The sequence below is a fragment of the Natrix helvetica genome (assembly GCF_964273705.1).
Source record: "Natrix helvetica genome assembly, chromosome: 2".
Taxonomy (NCBI): domain Eukaryota; kingdom Metazoa; phylum Chordata; class Lepidosauria; order Squamata; family Natricidae; genus Natrix; species Natrix helvetica.
In genome coordinates, this window is record NC_138552.1 from 96,145,129 (window position 1) to 96,166,249 (window position 21,121).

Here is a 21,121-nt window from a genome sequence, read left to right on the forward strand (position 1 = left end):
TGCTGGGAATGTCTTCATGAGGAGCGGGTTGGACTAGAAGACCTCTTAGATCCCTTCTAATTCTGTTATTCTGTCTGCCTACAGGACGCCTTCAGCAATGGAGGATATTCAGCTGGAGGACAGAATCCCCCCACCTACAAAGCCCTGCTTGGGACAACAATGTTGTTGTAATTGTTATTGTTGTTGTTGTGGTGGTGGTGGTTATTGTTATTGTTTGTAATTTAATTTATATTAAGTGTAAAAAAAATAATAAAAGCAATTGTTACATAAAGTTTAAAGGACTCAAATTTCTGTACACCAATGCACAGAGTATGAGGAATAAACAGGGTGAATTAGAAATTCAAGTAAATGAGGGCAGATATGATATTGTTGCCATTATAGAAACTTGGTGGGGATGAAACCCACAAATGGAACATACAGCTAGAAGGATTTAAATTATTTAAAAGAAATAGACTAAATAAAAGAGGAGGCAGAGTTGCACTATGTATAGAATATATATACAGAAATATATACAGAAATAACTACATCGCTACAGAAATAGAGCACAACAATGATGAGAACTATCTTGAATGCATTTGGGTCAATATTAAATGTTGGGGGGAAATTACATTGCCATAGGTCTATACTACAGGCCACCCAACCAAGCAGAGGAAGTAGATGAACTTTTTGCTAGTCAGCTAACTAAGGTATGTAGGAATCACATCACAATAGTAATGGGGGATTTTAACTACCCTGACATTAACTGGGAAACAAACTCTGCACCAAGTGGAAGATCCAACAGGTTCTTAACAAACCTAGCAGACAACTTTGTTTCCCAAAAAGTAGATAAGGGAACAAGGGGATCAGCCATATTGGACTTAATTCTCACTAACAGAGAGGAAATGATAGAAGGTGTTGAAGCCACAGGAACCCTGGGGGCAAGTGACCATGCAATATTGGAATTCAACATTATGCAAACACAAGTAGTAGAACAAAGCGAAACTAGAGTCTTGGACTTTAAGAGAGCTAATTTCACTAAACTCAGAGAGCTTGGGAAGAATTCCATGGATGAAAATCCTCAAGGGGAAAACAACTCAAGAAGCTTGGGAAATTTGAAAAATGAGATTGCAAAAGCCAATATAGCACAATAGCAATGAAGAAGAAGAATAACAGCTCTCAGAAGAAACCAGCATGGCTGCATGAAGAACTCTCTGACAAATTGAAAGACAAAAAAGATAATTATAAAAAGTGGAAAGAGGGGGACATAAGTATGGCAGAATATCAGCAAATAGCCCGAGCCTATAAAGATGAAGTGAGGAAAGCTAAGGCTCACGATGAAGAAAGGCTTGCCACAAAAGTAAAAAGCAACAAAAAAAGCTTGCAGCATGTTAAAAACAATAAAAAAACTGGTCCATTGCTGGGAGAAAGTGGTAAGAAGGCAGGGGTGGGTTCCTGCCAGTTCTAACCTCTTCTATAGAATAGGTTCCACAAATCTACAGTGCCGTTTAGAACCAGTTCGAGCTCCCTCCCCCCGCCCATCCGCACATCATCAAGATGACGAGCGAGAGGAGGAGTTCTGGGAGTTGAAGTCCACAAGTCTTAAATCTGTCAAGTTTGAACACCCCTGGGTTTTTTTTCTAAAGGGTTAGGGTGCAAGGGTCTTGTAACTTGACAGCTTTAAGATTTGCACACTTCAATGCCAGAGTTTCTGAGCCAACATTTTGGTTGCTAAGCAAGAGCTTTGTTAAGTGAATTTCACCACATTTTACAAGTTGGCCATGCCCACCCAGTCATATGACTGACAAGCCACTCCCACCTGGTCACATGGCCAGCAAGCCACTCCCACCTGGTCACATGGCTGGCAAGCCACCCCCACAAAGCAGACCACACCTACAGAAGAGGTTCTAAAAAAATTTGAAACCCACCACTGCAAGAAGATGACAAGCAACAGGGAAAATAGAGTTAAACTATTTAACTCATTTTTTGCATCTGTCTTTACACAAAGAGTCCAACCTATCAAAGCAGCACCACAAAAATCAGATTAGGAACACAAGTTGAAATAGGGAAGCAAATGGTAAGTGAGCACCTGTCTACCCTAGACGAGCTCAAATCACCAGGACCAGATGAATTACATCCTAGGGTTCTGAAGGAACTGGCAGACGAGATCTCAGAACCACTGAACTATATCTTTCAGAGATCCTGGAGCACCAGGGAACTACCAGAGGACTGGAAAAGAGCTAATGTGGTTCCCATCTTCAAAAAAGGAAAAAATATAGATCCGGGAACCAACAGATCTATCAGCCTGACCTCAATACCAGGAAAGAGTCTGGAAAAGATAATCAAGCAACGAATTAATGAACACCTAGAAGTAAACAAAGTAATAGCCAAAAGCCAACATGGGTTTGTCACAAAAAGGTCATGCCAGACTAATCTTATTGCATTTTTTGACAAAGTGACAAAATTAATGGACCAGAGGAATGCCGTCGATATAGTTTACTTGACCTTCGGTAAGGCATTTAATAAGGTAGACCATAACCTACTACTAGATAAAGTAGAAGAATGTGGGTTAGACAGCATCACCATCAGATGGATTCATAACTGGCTGACCAACCTAACTCAATATGTAGTCCTCAATGGAACTGCATCTACATGGAGGGAAGTATACACTGGAGCACCCCAAGGCTCTGTTTTAGGCCCAGTACTCTTCAACATCTTCATCAAAGATTTGGATGAGGGAATAAATGGGGAACCCCATTAAATTTGCAGATAACACCAAGCTGGCAGGAATAGGCAACACTCCAGAAGATAGGCTTAAGATACAGAAGGATCTTGACAAACTTGAACATTGGGCGCTATCTAATAAAATGAAATTCAATGGTGAAAAGAGTAAGGTTGTACATTTAGGCAAGAAAAATGAAATTCACAGGTACAGTATAGGTGGTACCTTGCTCAACAGTAGTAACTGTGAAAGGGATCTTGGAGTCCTAGTGGACAACCATTTAAATATGAGCCAGTAGTGTGCAGCAGCTGCCAAAAAAGCCAACACAGTTCTTGGCTACATAAACAGGGATAGAATCAAGATCATGTGAAGTGTTAATACCACTTTATAATGCCTTGGTAAGGCCACACTTGGAATACTGCATTCAATTTTGGTCGCCACAATGTAGAAAAGACATGGAGACTCTCGAAAGAGTGCAGAGAAGAGCAACAAAGATGATTAGGGGACTGGAGGCTAAAACATATGAGGAACGGTTGCAGGAACAGGGTATGGCTAGTTTAGAAAAGAAGGAATAGGGGAGACATGATTTCAGTGTTCCAAGATCTCAGGGGTTGCGACAAAGGAGATGGAGTCAAACTATTCTCCAAGGCATCTGAGGGTAGAACAAGAAGCAGTGGGTGGAAACTAATCAAGGAGAGAAGCAACTTAGAACTGAGGAGAAATTGCCTGACAGTTAGAACAATTAATCAGTGGAACAGCTTGCCTCCAGAAGTTGTGAATGCCCCAACACTGGAAGTCTTTAAGAAGATGTTGGATAGCCATTTGTCTGAAACGGTATAGGATTTCCTGCCTAGGCAGGGGGTTGGACTAGAAGACCTCCAAGGTCCCTTCCAACTCTGCTTTTGTATTGTATTGTATTGTAAGTTGTTATGTCTAGGGAAATTTTTTTTCGCTGCTGTATGGGAGACAATTTATTCTATAGTAAGGATGTGTTGTCAAAACCAAATACAATAATGCAAAAATGAATCCTTTTTCTGGAGGCTGAACAGACTTCTTCTTGTGCCATATCTGTCATCGGACGTTGGCGATCATAATGGTGATTCCATTTTTATCAACAGCCACACGGAAAAGTGCTGTTGAGTTTTGTCCAAACCAGATCCTCAGATTTTGAAGCCATTATGTTCTTTTCTGCCTGGACCTCGTTTCCCTTCAATCTTTTCTTGGAGGATTAAGTGAAGTATGACATATTTTTCTCGGTGTCACATCACATGTCCAAATTTTTCTAATTTTCGCTTTTTTTATGGTTTTGATGAATTTTATAGTAATTACATGAGGTAGGTGTGGCGAGGGATTCAACAAATTACCAACCAACAACTGACCAATGTCATTCCTGCTGAGGGGGATGCTTCATTGGCCGAAGAGCTGAATCATTTCTTTTCCCACTTTAAAGTGGAGATATCAGAGACAGCTATAATACAGCCACCAGCCCATTGTTACCCCCACTCCATTGTGGAGGAAGAGGAGGTGAGGAGCATTCTGAGGGCTCTGGACCCTAGAAAGTCTGCCGGTCCTGATGGTATCTCTCGCCAAGTACTTAAAGACTGTGCTGATCAGTTGGCTGGAGTCTTTACCAAAATCTTCAACCGGTCTGTATTCCAGTCCAATATTCCATCTTGTTTGAAGACTTCCACCATTAAAATAGATCTACAGAAGATGCTATAGCCATGACTCTTCACACTGATCTGATTCATTTGGAACAGCGGGGCGGCTACATGAGGATGCTTTTTTTTTTTTTTTGTAGATTTTAGCTCTGCATTTAACACAATAATTCCAAATAGACTAGTGTCTAAACTTATGAATCTTGGGCTTTCTTATTCAATCTGTCTTTGGATTATGGATTTCCTGTAAGGCTCTCTCAGAGAGTCAGATTAGGTAATCAAATCTCTTCAGCCCTTATTCTTAACACTGATACACTACAGGGTTGCGTGTTGAGTCCCTTACTCTATAGTCTTTATGTGCATGACTGCATTTCCACTCACGCGAATAGTACTATTACTAAACTTGCAGATGATATAATCGTGGTGGGACTAATCTCCGGGTGGGATGAATCTGCCTATTGAGATGAGGTGGAATGGTTGCTTTCATGGTGTGGAGATATTAACTTGATCCTTAACACCAGTAAGACCAAGGAACGTATAGTGGACTATAGAAGGAATAGATCAGAAACTCAGCTCTTGCTTATCAATGGAGACTGAGTGGAGCAATTAGTCTGTTTTAACTTTCTGGGTGTTAACTTAAAAGAGAACCTGACCAGGGGTGCTCACATTGCAACACTGGTCAAAAGGACCCAGCAGAGAATATACTACCTGAGACTTCTCAGGGAACAAGAACTGAATGAAAAACTGCTGGTGACCTTCCACCGCTGTACCATAGAGAGTATTTTAACTTACTGCATCCGTGTATGGTTTGCCAATTGCACAGTGGCAGATAGAACAGCACTTCAGAGGGTCAACATCATTGCCCAGAGGATCATTGGTTTCCCTCTCCCCACTTTGGAAGAGCTTTATAGCTCTCGCTGCCTTAAGAAAGTTCAAAACATTCTCAAAGATCCATCTCATCCTGGGCACCTTTTTAAAAAAACTATTACCATCTGGCAGACGGTACAGGATAATAAAAACAAGGACAAACAGGCTGAAAAACAGCTTCTATCCCAGGGAAATAACCATATTGAATTCTACAATACAGTGCAATATTGGGTTTTCAATTTCAATTATATAGAATGTAAAGGAAGTATGTTTGTGCTTTCCTTTTTATAATGGTAATTTACACTGAAGACGACATTTAATTTTGTTGTACCATGTGCAATGACAATAAACTAAACTAAACTAATCTTCCCTTGGCTTTCCCAGGCAGCTGAACAGAAAAGAAAATGCATAACTACAGAAGAGATGTTAGATTTTTAACAGACACCAGTCCTATTATTTTAATCAGCATAATCTGCTGTTGCTATTGCCATATGATCAGAACAAGAAGAGCAAGAGTTCAATAGGTCTCTCACTAACCAATTATGGAAAACATGCTACTTGTCATTTCCATGATTCTTCTCAAAAAGTCCAGTTATTATGTAAGTCCGCCGCATCTGAAGACTGAGCTGCAACTTTTACCAAAATATCTTGCAAAACAGAGAGAGACACAACAAAAAGGAAAGTCTGTTATTTAACATAATAAGATAACTAAATGAAGTGCTAATGTCTTTAGCTCTTTCCCGCCTTCATTAAGCTGTTCTTTTAGTAGAGTGTATTGAGAACAGACTAAAAACATAGCAAAATTATACTGTGTGTTATCCAGCGTCAGTACAATTGGTATACTACTTAGCACTCTCTCTGTCTCTGTCTCTCTGTGTATTGATATAGATATGTAGATGTAGATTTATAGAGTTAGATATAAGTTTCTGCATTAGAACTGCTAGTTCTCAAGCATTCTCTCATTCTCTGGCCTCTGTACCAAGATAGTTTGCAAAAGATAAGATGGGATGCAGGGGGGGGGGGGGCAGCTTGGAGAAACTGCTATTTCCTCTTATCATCAAAACCTGCCTTCTCTATCACTTGACAGAGGAAACTGTGCTGAGAAGCAGGATCAGCAACGTCAACAGGATCAATAAAAACAGGCACCAGAATAAAAGTATCTTAAAAGCATATTTCCATGTCTACCAGGGATGAAGGCACTCTGCTGTTCCACAGGTCTTCCCTAAGAACACATGCAATACTTGAAAAAGTATGAAGTTGGTGTTATATTAAGCAACCCAATTAATGACCACAGTGACTTACAACTGCATTATGATTATAAATGAAGGAAAACCTACAGTTAATAATAGGAGAAATGCAATTTTAGTCTATCTGGAATGCAATAGGTAGGGTAGAACATGCTTAGTGCTCAGGCAAAAAAGCTTCAGGGCTGCTCATCTTGTCAGAGGTTATTTCTTAATTACTATTCTTTATAATCTACTGCTAGTGAACAATGTTTTTTTCTAATAACCAGTGGTTTGGAAGTGAGAAATAGTTGAATGTTTCCCGCATTTAGAAGCACATACTCTAGCTCTAGCTCAATGCTCTAGCTCAATCCTGATTTAACTTTAAGCAGTAAATGTAAATGGTTGACCTGTCAGCGGAACAAAATATAATGCTATTACTCAGCAGCAAAGCAGAAAAGAAAGGGAAACTAAACAGGATGAGGAAAAATTCTGTGCCAGGGCAATTTAGGCAGGGATTAGCATTAGAATTTAAGAACAGAGAATAGGATGTGTTTCTGGAGCTACGATCCCAAGTACAGAACGATCGGCAGGAAAAGGGGGTGGATATTCCTGCAGCATGTCCTTTCTCCTTTCTCTTTGACAGCCACCTAGTTTCTAATTGGGGGGGGGAGGAATCCATGAGTTTTTCCTCCCTCTCTAATGCATGGATTCCTTCCCCCCACCCCCATTGGAAACTCGGCGGCTGTCAAAGAGAAGGGAGCACACGCCACGTGGGCTTTTCCAACAGCCAAATCCTCGCCTCCTGTTCCTTCTTCGGCTGTTGGAAAAGCCCATGTGGTGTGCACTCCCTTGTCTTTGACAGCCGCTGAGTTTCCAATTGGGGGGGGGGAATCTATGCGTGGGGAGGAAAAATATGGATTCCTTCCCCCCACCCACATTGGAAACCAGGCGGATGTCAAAGAGAAGGGAGTGCATGCCATGTGGGCTTTTCCAACAGCCGAAGAAGGAATAGGAGGCGAAGATTCAGCTGTTGGAAAAGCCCACGTGGGCGCGCACTCCCTTCTCTTTGACAGCCGCCTTGTTTCCAATTAGGGGGGGGGAATCTATGCAGGAGGAGGAAAAACATGGATTTCTCCCCCCCCATTGAAAACCAGGCGGCTGTCAAAGAGAAGGAAGCGCGCGCCATGTGAGCTTCTCCCAATCCTCCGCTCCAGCAAAGGAAGTGGGTGGGCGGGGCAAGCCTGATGCGGACAGGCAGGGCAAGCAGGTGAGCGAGCAGTGACTGTGCGGGCAGGGGGGAGTGAGGGGCAGACCAGGGGAGGGAGCGTTCTGGTACGGGTCCTCTGTAAGAACAGGTACAGGGACTAAATTTCACAAAGACGTACGGGTGTACCGGTGCGTACCTGCTGAAAACCACCCCGCCATAGTCCCTTCCAATTCTTGTCATTTTTTAAAATTCTGTTATGTGGTAGCCAAGTCTGATTCGTTCAAGCAAAGAAGAATACTTTGTGTCTAGCCATTCACTTCCTCAGATATGTCTAGTCTCCCAAAGATCTGTCATTATGAAGTGAACAACAAAACCTGAATAACATTCTAGCTTGCCTCATGGAATAAAATAGGTTCCTCTAACTCCTAAAAGGGACAGATTGGCAGTATATATTAAGATATATCCAGTGTCCTCCTATATTGAATTGACTCAGATAAATGTGAATAATAGTAGTAGCTGCCCATAAAAAAGTTAAAAACATGTTCCTTTGCCAATTCCTGCACTGTCTTATCTTTCTCCCTTTTCTCCCCTTTCACCCTTTTAACATGTGCCAGCTTAACAAGCAGTTTATAATCTTTTATCTAAGAAGAAGATACTTCATATCTTTATTAATGCCCATGGCACTTGCCAACAACAAAAACAGCACAATGAATAACTTCAGTGTAACCATAACAATTCCAAGACATATATTTTTAAAAAGGAAAATAATTAATCGACATTCCTATCCAGCCTTGAATCATCTGGATTAATTATAGTGACAATTTTGATTCACCTTTAATGTAGGCACAACGGTTTCAAAGAAACCAGTTTTCTTGTTTTGCAGCTTTCTTCCACTTAAGCTCACCATGCTTTAAAATATTGCATTGATTCATTCTCTGGGCAGTTACACACACACACCAACAACAAGCACATGTTTAATGAAAGGGTTAAGCACAGAAATGGATTGGAATAGAAGCCCTAAAGCGTAGCCCAAACTTCTAGCCCAGAATGCAAAACAGCAGACAGAAGCTTCAAAGAGAAAATGCCTTCCCTTAAGGGTTAAGGTAAAATTGGAGTTGGGCAAACCTCAAAGGAATTTCCCAACTTCCAAACATTGCTTATGTTTGGATTTGGAATTGAATTTGGCTCTCTTGATAGGCATTCGTGCCACATGGTGTGAATTGCATTAGCCACAAAAGGGGTTCAAAAAGGGGGGAATAGAGAGACCAAAGGGAGCTAAAGTACATAAAATATATAAATGTATGTGATTAGACTCTTATTTCCTATTCGTTTACTATAAGCATTCTTTTTTCTAATAATTACCGCTGCTGCTAAAAATCCATCATTCTATTGTTTTACTCTATGTAAAAGTAAAGGGTTTTGTTTTTCTTTTATGATGAGATTTCAGTCCCAATGGGAATGCTGCTGGCTGTAGCAGAAGGTAAGCAGCAACAGAAGGAGAGAGATAGTTAAGCAGTCATGAAAATTGCACAGAAAACTCAAAATGTCTTCACAAGGCCCATTTAGGTTTCCTCAGTGGCCTTGAGCAAGCCAACTAATCTCTGAGGATGATTTCTGCAAGGAGATAAAATCTAAGTTTGTTAGCTGTAATTTTGTTTATTGGATGTTTTTTATCCCATCTTTATTATTTTCATAGATAACTCAAGGCAGTGAACTTATCTAAAAACTCAAAAGTGTTCTAGATATTTAATGCCAGTGTTTCCAGTGGAACATTTTTTCAGTCAAAAGCCGAGAGTTATTTTATTGTATTAGCTAAATAAGATAACAGTAGAACCTGTTTAAAGTTTCAGTCTTTTTCTCCGTCTGCAAAGAAGCATTTCTTGGTAACATTATTTCAGTTTGCATATTTTGTCTGTTCAACAACTTTAAGTCTTTCTGTTTGCTTCTCTATTTACATTGTTTAATTCCACATGCATTCATGTGTCTTTAAAAAAAAAATAACTTGACCAAATAAGTTTCCTGAAAAAATTATAATTAATCTATAAAAATTAAAAGTTCCTTATAAATGCCCTGAATGTAAGGAAATTGGTTGTTACACCAGTTGGCAGGCTGAGTTTTGTTTGGTCCTGTCCTGGTGCTGTTTGGCTTGGTAACCACTTGGTAACTAGTGGTTAATATTATCTATATTGATTATCAATGGAGGGTCGGAGACCTCTGAAGAATGTGGATCTACCACAGAAGCATCCCTGGTAAACCCTAGAGATACGTAATCTGTCTCAATAGTTTGGGTTTGGATACTCCAATATCTGTGTTTCTTCTTCAGAACCTGTCCCTCTGGATTTATCATTTCACATGGTCATTTGTCATCCAAGTTCTTCTGTCTTCTACTATTTGTTTAAGTTTCTTTTTGGACTGAATATTCATTGACTTTCTTGCTTGTGGGTGTAGAAGAGTTTTAACTAACCTATTGATTTGCTCATAGTTTGTCATGAATGTGTTATTCAGGCTGTAAACGATTATGGGCAGACCTCTCTGCCCTCACTCATCAGCCCATGAACTGGACTCTGATTCAGTCTCTATGAGAGGTGTTCTGATGAACTAAGATGCAGTCAAATTCAGCTTTTGGGATCCTCTGCTAGACTGGAAGTTCCACCTTTCCCTTATTCTGGAGATAAGAAGTTGAAGATGTCTGATGCTGAAGCTTCCATTGCTTTTGGGAAGCTACACGTTCTTCTACAGTAGTATGAATTGTGATCCATTATTCAAGAATGTTATCATATATTCAGTAGCATGCCAAATCATTATTAAATTTCCTTGTAACTGTTTCAGATTTGTGTCTGGCAATGAGTGTGTCTCCCCAACATTAGAATAATTATGTGTCTCCCCAACATTAGAATAATTATGTGTCTCTTCAAAATTAGAATAATTATAAGATACACTTTCTCCTTGCCATTTAAACAAATCTACTTCTACCTTTTCCCAAGATGGACATGGTACTTCATGAGAATGCAAGATCTCCTTTTAAAGCTTGTCTTGTAATCAGTTATAAGTATCAGAATGTATTATGCATGACTTCAGGTGCCCATTTATACTAAACCAATGCACACTTTCAAGTATTTCCTGTAGAAATCTGTCAATTCCACATGGGAAGAATGTACTTGTTTCATCAAATCCTGCTACAATGCCTTAATTAAATTATTCATGTGGTCCCTGAATACTAAGCTCTTTTCTCATTGAGTTATAGGATACAGTCTCCCCTGATTCTCTCAGGTCAATCTTCAATGATATTATTCCTAAACATCTATGAGGCTTTTGAGCAATGGCTTCTTGCATTAACCATATGTGAATATAATTGTAGACATTGTACTCTGCCTGTGTGAAATGCTTACCTGGATGATGTTCAGTGCGTATACCATAATATTATAACCTCATTTACATCATCTAAAGTCTCTTTGGGACACTTAAAAATCATCACATTCTCCAGAAGCTTATGGTGCAAATGAGCCTGTACTGTCTGGCCAAATATAAGCTGATGGAAATGTTCCAGGTATATGCAATTACCCTAAACGCTCTTAACACAAGTTGTTTCCCACAAGCATCACACAGAAATATTGAGTATTATGACCTTAGTCTTGCCAAATGTCTGTTGATGGCTTTCTGAGAGCTTCCTAGAATTGCCTTTTGTGTCATCTATTGTAGTAGTTCAATAGCAATAGCACTTAGACTTGTATACCGCTTCACAGTGCTTTACAGCCCTCTCTAAGCGGTTTACAGAGTCAGCATTTTGCCCCCAATAATCTAGGTTTTCATTTTACCCACCTCAGAAGGATGGAAGGCTGAGTCGACCTTGAGCTAATGTGTGGCAGTCAGCAGAGTTAGCCTGCAATACAGCATTCCAAACCATGCACCACGGCTCATTTTGAAATTTCAAAAGTATCAAGCCACTTGAAAATTATGCCAGATAATTATTCCGAGAATCTTTGTGGAGATTTTTTCACATCTACAAGCCATAGCCCTGCTATATTGAGTTGACTGAGATAAATGTGAATACTATTCGTTGTTAATTAAAAATATGCTCCTTTGCCAGTTCCTGCACAATCTTATCTTTCTGCTTTTTCTCCCCTTTACCCCTTTTAACACGTGCCAGTTCAAAGAGCAGTTCATAATCTTTCATCTAAGAAGAAGAAGAGATTTCAAATTTTTTTTTTGAATAATTTTTTATTGTTTTTGTCTTTTTATCACATATTACACTCTTTATATCAACAGTTTGTACAATGTTACATCGTCGTATCTATGTATGTTTTCCTCTCTTTACCATATATTACAATCCTTATGTCATTTTATCTATACATTTTTATGATATTTAACATATTTACCTATTTTTATATACAGTTCTATGTTTATTTATGTATATTGTTTTCGGCTTAAATGTTTTTCTTATTATCCAACCATTCATACCACTTATTCCAAATTTCGTAGTATTCCGATTCTTCTTTGTCCTGTAATTTTTGAGTTAGTTTGTCCATCTCTGCGCACTCCAAAGTTTTTTTTATCACTAATTCGTCTGGCGGTGTATTGTTTTGCTTCCAGCATTGGGCGAAGGCAATTCTAGCTATAGTTAATATATGTGTTAGTAAATATTTAATTTTTTTTGTATAGTTCCCTTTAATTATTCCTAATAAAAAGGTTTCAGGTTTATACTTTACTTGTTCCCCCGTAATTTCTTGTGCCCACTTCCAGATTCTTTTCCAGTATTTTTGCGATTCCGGGCATGTCCACCACATGTGGTAGTAGGTCCCTTCTTCTTTTTTACATTTCCAGCATATCGATTTCAGTGTTGGGTACATTTTTGCTAATCTTGTTGGTGGTAGGTGCCAATGATAAAACATTTTATATATATTATCTTTCAGTGTCGCTGATCTCGTTAATTTATAATTTATATTCCAAATTTTTTCCCAATCCGCTAGATCTATGTTATAACCAAAATTTTTGGCCCATGCTATCATACATCCTTTAACTATTTCTTCTTCTAAGTTTATTTCTAACAAATATTTATACATTTTCGTTATAAATTTGTTTTCTGGGCCAGTTAAGATTTTGTCTATTTGTTGCAATTCCGTATATATTCCATATTCTTTTATATCTTTTTTATATCTTGATTGTATTTGGAGGTATGGCCACCAATCTATATTGATATTATTCTCTTTTAGTTCTTGGTTCGTTTTCAAATTCCCCTGGTTATCTAATATTTCGCTATATCTAACCATTTTTGATAAATCTAGCGTATTGGGGTGTATCATGGCTTCCATGGTGGAAAGCCATGCCGGTATTTTCATATAGTGTTTTGCTTTAATTTTATTCCAGACTTGAATTAATGCTTCTCTAATGTAATGTCTATGGAAATATTTTTGCTTCTTTTTACTCTCTTCCCATAAGAAAAAATGCCATCCTGTTTGTAGGTCGTGGCCTTCTATTGCTAATATTCTTTTGTTTTTTAGATTTATCCAATCTTTAATCCAAATTAGTGCTGCTGCATTGTAGTAGAGTTCCCAGTCAGGTAGTCCCATACCACCTCTGCTTCTATCGTCCTGTAATGCTTTCAGTTTTATCCTAGCTTTTTTCCCTTGCCAGATGAATTTTAGTATTATTTTATTCAATTCAGTAAAAAAAGTTTTCTCTAGTTTTATGGGAATCGTTTGAAATAGATATAGGACTCTTGGTAGTATGTTCATTTTTATAGTTGCTATTTTCCCTAATAGCGATAGTTGTAGTTTCCCCCATAATTCTAGGTCTTTTTTTATTTGTTGCACTAATTTTGTGTAATTATTTTCTTTTATGGTTGAGCACTTTGCAGTTAGCCATATTCCTAAATATTTGACTTTCTTTACTACCTGGAGTCCTATTGTTTTTTCTAATTCTTTGTTCTGTTTTTCCTTCAAATTTTTGGTTATTATTTTAGTCTTTTCTCTATTAATTTTTAGTCCTGCCACATCTCCATATTTTTCTAGTTCTTGCATTAACCTGTTCCTGTTTCTAATGGATCTTCTATGATAAATACTAGGTCATCCGCAAAGGCCTGTATTTTGTATTCTTCCTTTTTAGTTTTGGTTCCTCTTATTTCCTGGTTTTTTCTAATTAGTATCAGAAGGCTTTCTAGCGTCAGAATAAAAAGCAGAGGTGATAGTGGGCAGCCTTGTCTCACTCCTTTCGTTATTTCAAAAGACTCTGTCTTCTCCCCATTCAATAGTATGCTTGCCTTTTGGGTGGAGTATATTGTTTCTATTAATTTTTCAAATTTATTTCCTAGATTCATATTTTTAATTTGTTGTTTCATGTATTGCCAATTTAAATTATCGAATGCCTTCTGTGCATCCAGGAATACAAGTGCCACTTGTTTCTCTGTATGCACCTCATAGTACTCCAAGATATTAGCAATTATTCTGGTATTATTTCTAATTTGTCTTGTTGGGAGAAATCCATTTTGATCTGGGTGTATGTAATCATTTAGTAATCTTTTTAGTCTCTCCGCTATTATTGTTGCAATTTTGTAGTCCACATTCAGCAACGAGATTGGCCTGTAATTTTGAATTTGGTTGTGGTCTGTACCTTCTTTATATATTAACGTAATGTATGCTTCCCTCCATGCGTTTGGTATTTTTGCTTTCGTCAATGTTTCGTTGTACATCTCCAACATTAGGGGTTCTATTGATTCATTCAGATCGTTTATCGTTTTGTACCATTCTGCTGGGAATCCATCTGGACCTGGTGTTTTATTATTTTTCTGTTTTTGAATTGCCTGTTTCAGTTCAATATTTGTTATTTGTTTCGTTAGCATTTCTTTCATCTCTTCCGGTATTACTGGGGGTTCTTCTTTGTTCAAATATTCTTGTATTTGTTTGTCATCTACTTGTTCCCCCTTGTATAACTTCTCGAAATATTTATGTACAATCTTTTTTTTCCCTTCCATTGTGTGTTGTAATTCACCCATTTCCTCTTGGAGTTGATATATTAGTCTTTTTTCTCTTTCTTTTCTCAATCTATAAGATAACCACCTTCCTGGTTTATTTGCTTGTTCAAAAAAAAAATTGTTTCGTTAGTTTTAAGTGTTTTACTATTTCTTCCTGGACTAGTATGTTTAATTTGTGTTTCGCTAGCATCCAATCTTTTCTAATTTTGTCACTTTGTGGTTTGTTTTGGAGTTCTTTTTCTAGGTTCTCAATTTCCTTCTCTAATGCTTTCTGTTGTGCCCATTTTTCTTTATTTCTTTTTGCTGCATAAGCTATAATGATTCCTCGTATGTAGGCTTTCATGGTATCCCATAGATTTTGTATTGATGTCTGTTCTTTTGTGTTTTCTTTGAGAAATAGTCCCAACTCACTCTTACACTTTTGGATAAATTCTTTTTCTTTTAATATTTGCAGGTTTAATGTCCATCTTCGTCTAGTTTTTTTTCCCCCTTTCCAGATTATTTTAATGGGGTTATGGTCTGCCCAGGTGTTTGGTAGTATTTCAATTTTATATATTTCTGCCCCGATTTCCTTATTCATCCATGCCATGTCGATCCGTGACCAAGATTGGTGTGGATTTGAGTAAAAGGTAAATTGTTTTTTATTTGGTTCCATTTTTCTCCAGATGTCTATTAGATTTAGCTCTTCCATCATCTCCATACATGTTGTTGGTAATACTTTTTTTTTGTTTTTGTTTTTTTTGTCACTTACATAGTCTATTTTGCTATCTACTATGGCATTATAGTCTCCTATTATACAGATGTTTTCCCCTCCAATTTCTCTTATTTTCTCATGTAGTTTTTTATAGAAATTTTTCTGGTCTTCGTTTGGGGCATAAATTGCTACCAGCAATATTGGTTTTTGGTTTATCCATATCTCTAAAATTAATATTCTTCCCCTTGGATCTGCATAGATTAAGCTTGTCTTTATTCTCTCTTTAACATAAATTGCTAATCCTTTTCTTTTTTCTTCTGCCGATGCTGTATATAATTTCCCCAATTTCGGACATTCTAAGTATTTTATGTCTTGTTGTTTGATATGTGTTCCCTGTAGACATATTATGTCTGCTTTTTGTTTTATTAATTTTGCCCAGATGTGTTTTCTTTTTGTTAGTGAATTTAAACCATTGACATTTACAGATAGTAGTTGGATTTCTTCCTCCATTTTCCTAGATCTCTACTTGTCCTTATTTTTATTTGTCTCTAGTTTCTTTTTGACTTCTTGTTTTTGGTCTTACTTCTTCTTCTTTCTGTTGTTCTTCCTCTTCCCTGCTACGTCCTCCCTGTCTTCCCTCCCTTGCCTTTTGTTGTCTTTCTTCCCTTCTTCTATATTCTATTTCCTCTTCTGTGTTTTGTTTCTCTTCTGGATACATTAATTGCTCGTATAATTCCTGTGCTTTTTCAAGGTTGTCAATTTTAATTCTCTTCTCCTGCCATGTTACTAACATCCCTTCTGGTATTAACCATCTAAATAGTATCTCCCTCTTAATTAATTGCGTGGCCAAAAATTGGTAGTCTCTTCTCTGTTCCCTCACTCTTCGAGGGATTTGTTTTAATATTAGTATCTCCTTCCCCTCGTACATCATCGGTTCTTCTCTTGTTATTTTATATAGTATGTCTCTTACTTTTTTCCTCGCGAACCTGATGTGCACTTCTCTGGGTAGTCGATGTTTCCTCGCATAATTGGTGGTAACTCTATAAATGTCGTCGAGTTCATTTATGATCTCTTGCTTGTCTGTGTTTAAAGTTTTTGCAATTAAGCCAGACATTATCGTAGTTAGGTCTTCACCTTTTACCTCTGTCACATTCTGAAAGCAGAGGTAGAAAGCTGCACGGTCCATCTCCATGTGAATAAGTGATTCCTCTAGATTTTTATTTGATGCTTTCATTTGTTGTTCAACCTGGTTTATTTTTGTTTCTGTCTGTTCTGTTCTTTTTTCTACTTCTTTTATTAATTGTTCATTCTTTCCCAGAGCTTGTTGTATAGTTTCCATTTTATCATCTAATTTCTGTATATCTTTCTTGACTTCATTTTTCATTTCACACATCTCTGCTTTCATTTCATTCATATCTATTTTCATTTCATTCATATCTTTTTTCATTTCATCATGGTTTTTTGTTGCTGTTTCTTGGAATTTTAGCATAGTTTCTTGAATGGTTTGCAGCACTGTCTGTATATTTTCAGTATTCGACCCCACATTTGTTTTTTCTGTTTCATTCATTTCTTCTGTTGGCCCTTTGGATGTTGGGGGGGCCGGCGAACCCCTTGTTGTTGGGTTTATTGCAGGGTTGATGTTCATCTTTTTTCCACTTCTAAGTGCTGTTGATGTTATATTTGCCATTTCTCTTATAGTTTTATCTTGTTCTGAAAGTATCTTGTATATATTGTCCCAAACTGGCATTCAATCTTTCCCCCCACCTTCTTCTTTTTTTTTTTGTCTTAGTATATCCGCATTAATCTTAGTATACTATATAAATTTTAAGTAATACAGTATAATAATAATAATAATAATAATAATAATAATAATAATAATAATAATAATAATAATAATAATAATAATACAATAATATCTAGAGGTGTTGGGAGAAGGGGTTATATAGGCAGGGAGGGAGGACTGGGGAGAGTCTCAATGTTTGTTCATTTTAACATTTACAGTGCTATATTTAAGTACTTAAATGCTTAGATTGTTTCTTAATAATGTCAAATTTAAACTTATTTAAATGGTTGTGGCATATATAGCTAGTAATTGCCACCAGGATTCACACTTACTTATTTATGGTTATAGCAATGTAGCAATAAATATATATATAAATAACGCTATTTGTCTTAAATATTGATTAATTTAAATATTTGATTATAAAGATTATAACAATTGTATAAAGTTAATATAGACAGTTCATTCACCACTTTTTCCTCTGTGTTTCTTTAAGTTTAGAGCTTCTTTAAATTCTTTTAAGTTCTTTTCAAGTCCTTTCTTTCAACTTTGCTCAGATACTCCGGCACTTCTAAGTTGTTACAATGTTGCGATTTCGTCGGCTTTCTCTTCCGCCTTGATACTTTGTTGCTCTATAATTAATGGCTGTCTGCTGCTGTTCCCCAGTCTAGCACGATCTTTCAAAGTCTCCTTCTGTCTCCTTTCTCCTGCTACCCGAGTCCACAGTAGCCTCAGCCAGATCGTATTTCTTTCCCCCTCGTTTCTGTTCGGGCTCCTTTTAAACTTTAAAGTGTCGCTCTCACCTCTTTCAATGGCCTTTTTGATGGGGTTTTCACGCCAGATCTCTGGAGTCTCCCTGTTTGCCCGTTCTCCTCTATAGTTTAGGTATGTCTTTTCCCAGCCTGTAACTCTCCGCTGTGTTCACTTGTATCAGGCGTTGCAACAATGTAGCAAAAGTTGATTCAATTCTCTTCCTTCCTTCTTCTATTTGGTGGTTTGCCGAGGCTTCAGGTCCACCATTCAGTGCAGCAAGCGGCGAACGTTTACACACTGGGTTAAAAAGGGTATCCCCAGTTGTAACGGGCGATCGCCTTCCGCCTCGTTCGTTCTGGGGTATCCCTACTTCTCCGCTTCACCCTACAGGCTCAGCGTATCCCCCTGGGGGATCCTCCAGGCGTGTATATCGGGGTTCGAAGAGCAGAGCCCTGCTTTCTTCCCCCCACTCGCCTCCATGTTACCACCGGAAGTCCGAGATTTCAAATTTTATTAATGCCCATGGCATTTGCAATCTTAACTGGCACTTGAGTTCTCTCTTCTCATTTGGTGGCCAAAGTTTATACACTATAGGGTAAATAATATTTAAAAATTGAGCAGTCTAGCATCCCCCCCCCAATAATGGCTAATGATTTCTGGAAAGCTCATAGACAAAGTAATACATCACCCCTTCATCCACTGCTAGACAATTCATATTGGAGCCTAATAAAAACCATATTTATCTGTATTTCCTGATACGCCAATCCTTCTTTAAACCTTCTAAATCAGTGGTCAGCAACCTTTTGGACATCAGGGACCAGTTCCATGGAGACAGATTTTTCCACAGACCAGAGAGAGGCTGGTTACGTGTGCTGTTTGCCTCCCGCAGATGGGGCTTCGTTTGTTTACGGGGCTTGCTTTCTGGAATGCTGCGGCCTGGTGCCAGGCCATAGCCTGGGAGTTGGGAACCCCTGTTCTAAATTGTTCTTGGTCATGACAATACAATAGTCAGCTTCATTGGTGGGACTGCCACTTTCTAAGGGTCCTCCTGTAATTGTCCAAATTAGGCAACTCCCGTGCTGGAGCCAGTATTAAAAATAAATATTACAATAAGGGTATCTTTAAATTACTGTGATTAGCAGTGACAAAGTAAGCCTCAAAAGAAAGTGATGCTATAAAGGACAAACTGAGATTACCAAGGTCTATTAAAGGGAACACAAGCCATAGTGGGTTAGCGAATTCTTCCTAACAGGTGTGTGTGTGGGGGGGGGGGAGAGTGAAGTTTGAGGCTGGAGGGAATTTTTTGTTTTAATCAAAAAGGAACTTCCAGACTGTTTGGAAGTTGAGTCCAGCTGGCTGAGTTAATGAGAGCTCAATTCAACAACCTGTGGAGAACCGCAGCCTGATTTATAGAAAGAAAATTTATTCATCAGCAGTTTCAGTAGCAATCCAGAGCTGTTCTTCTTAACGTTGTGTCAAAGCCTGTCTTTCAATTTTTGGAAAGCTTTCTTCACTTACAAAAAAAGGCATTTGTTTTTCTACTGATTCTCACAATACTTTAGGATTCCTTTGAAGTTTTGGAGGTAGCTTCTCTTCCCCTCCCCTCCCCCGCAATGTACTGGAAGAAATACACAAATGGGCACTTATAGAGTATAGCATTACTTCTTTTTATAGTAACAGAACTAGGAAAGTTGTTTTGCTTTCTAGGGGCCAAGTTATAGCAGTATCCTATGTAATATATGATGTACAGTATATAAATTAAGTATAGTGTATGAAGTACCCAGCATATAAATTCGATAAATGCTGTCCACCCATCCTTAAAATGGGATGAAATGTGCTAACCACCATCTTGCCTCCATAACCTAACTTCCCAATCACTGACAGATACCCATCTTCCCTGCAAGATAATAGGCAATAAAATCTAACAGATTATATGCATTTTGGGATTATCCATTGATTGAAATAAGAACACTATTTCAGCGTCAATACCGCTGTTAAGCCCCTCTTATTTATATACTGGAAATAACATGAAGGCAATTTAATAGGAACATTGTAGGAAATGGGGTGGGCGGGCGAAGGGGATGTTGCCAGTTCATGTTCGTGCTACAATGAAATATAAGTAGGAACTTGGTCTACATCTGGCATTTTCTGGGATATCACACACAGACATCAGAACGACTGACCTTGCAACCAAGATGACTGTGGGCATGGCAAAAGGGGACAATTGTACCGCCACGGCCCAGCTGTTCCAACTGTGACATTGTTTGTGCCATGAAGAGATGCTGCTGCTTACCTGATGTGGTTGAAAGCCTCCAATCCTATGTACCTATGTCTTGTACAACTACATCACGTAGAGCACTTTGATGTTTAATCGCTACATAGTATTCTGAAAGTAGATAGTCAGTTAGATAAGCTGAAAACAACAATCCCCAAGCAAGGTTCCAAGACAACCTCAAGCACAAGCTTATGAATAATATTAAAGGAAAAGGGGAGGGGGGAAGAGAAACAGGTCTAATAAATACAAGGTAAAATTCCAAGCACTTAGAAATACCCTATTTTTAATTAGCTCTCTAACAGAAGTAGCTTCTGGCAAAGCTCAGCACTGCTGGTATTATTTGTCCCAACCATATTGGCAGGTGCAGTCAGATCACCTACGTTCCAATTTTACTTAAAAGATCACTGCATATCCCCAATCAAGCAACTTTCAACACAGGGAGAATTATTTTCTTTAACGTGTGGGCTTGGTGAAATAAAAGATAATCAGTGTTCATAAGCATGAATTCAGAGCAGGCACACTCTCAAATATGATTAAAAGCCAGTGCATGTTATGGCAGCATTCCTCAAGCAAAGTTATATATATATATATATATATATATATATATATATATATATATATATATATATATATATATATATATATATATATATATATATATATATATATATATATATATATATATATATATATATATATATATATATATATATATATATATATATATATATATATATATATATATATATATATATATATATATATATATATATATACAGTGATGCTTTCAGTTACTTCCCATCTTTCAAGAGACATTGGTTTTTTCATGTTCCTCAAACAGAGTTGAGCCTGCTTTTATGAGGATGTCCACCACCTGCCTGTTTTAATTCACTGGGACTATCTCCATACATCTGAAGTATTCTTGCAAGTGAACAAAATTAAGTGAATTATTCTGGGAAGTGAACAAAAAGGTTATTATGAACAGCAGAGAAGATG

At 37.8% G+C, this 21,121-nt stretch overlaps 1 protein-coding gene across 1 annotated transcript in view; it reads left to right on the plus strand.

Annotated features, from left to right (window-relative positions):
- The window catches only part of LOC309387369 (uncharacterized protein), a gene marked incomplete at its 3' end in the record, with an annotated part of 62,391 nt that overhangs the window by 1,251 nt on the left and 40,019 nt on the right, over window positions 1–21,121 (plus strand). Inside the window, exon 5 of the mRNA XM_081943842.1 lies at window positions 85–216. Within this exon, the coding sequence (XP_081799968.1) occupies window positions 85–216 (132 nt within the window). The remainder of the gene's footprint in view (window positions 1–84; window positions 217–21,121) is intronic.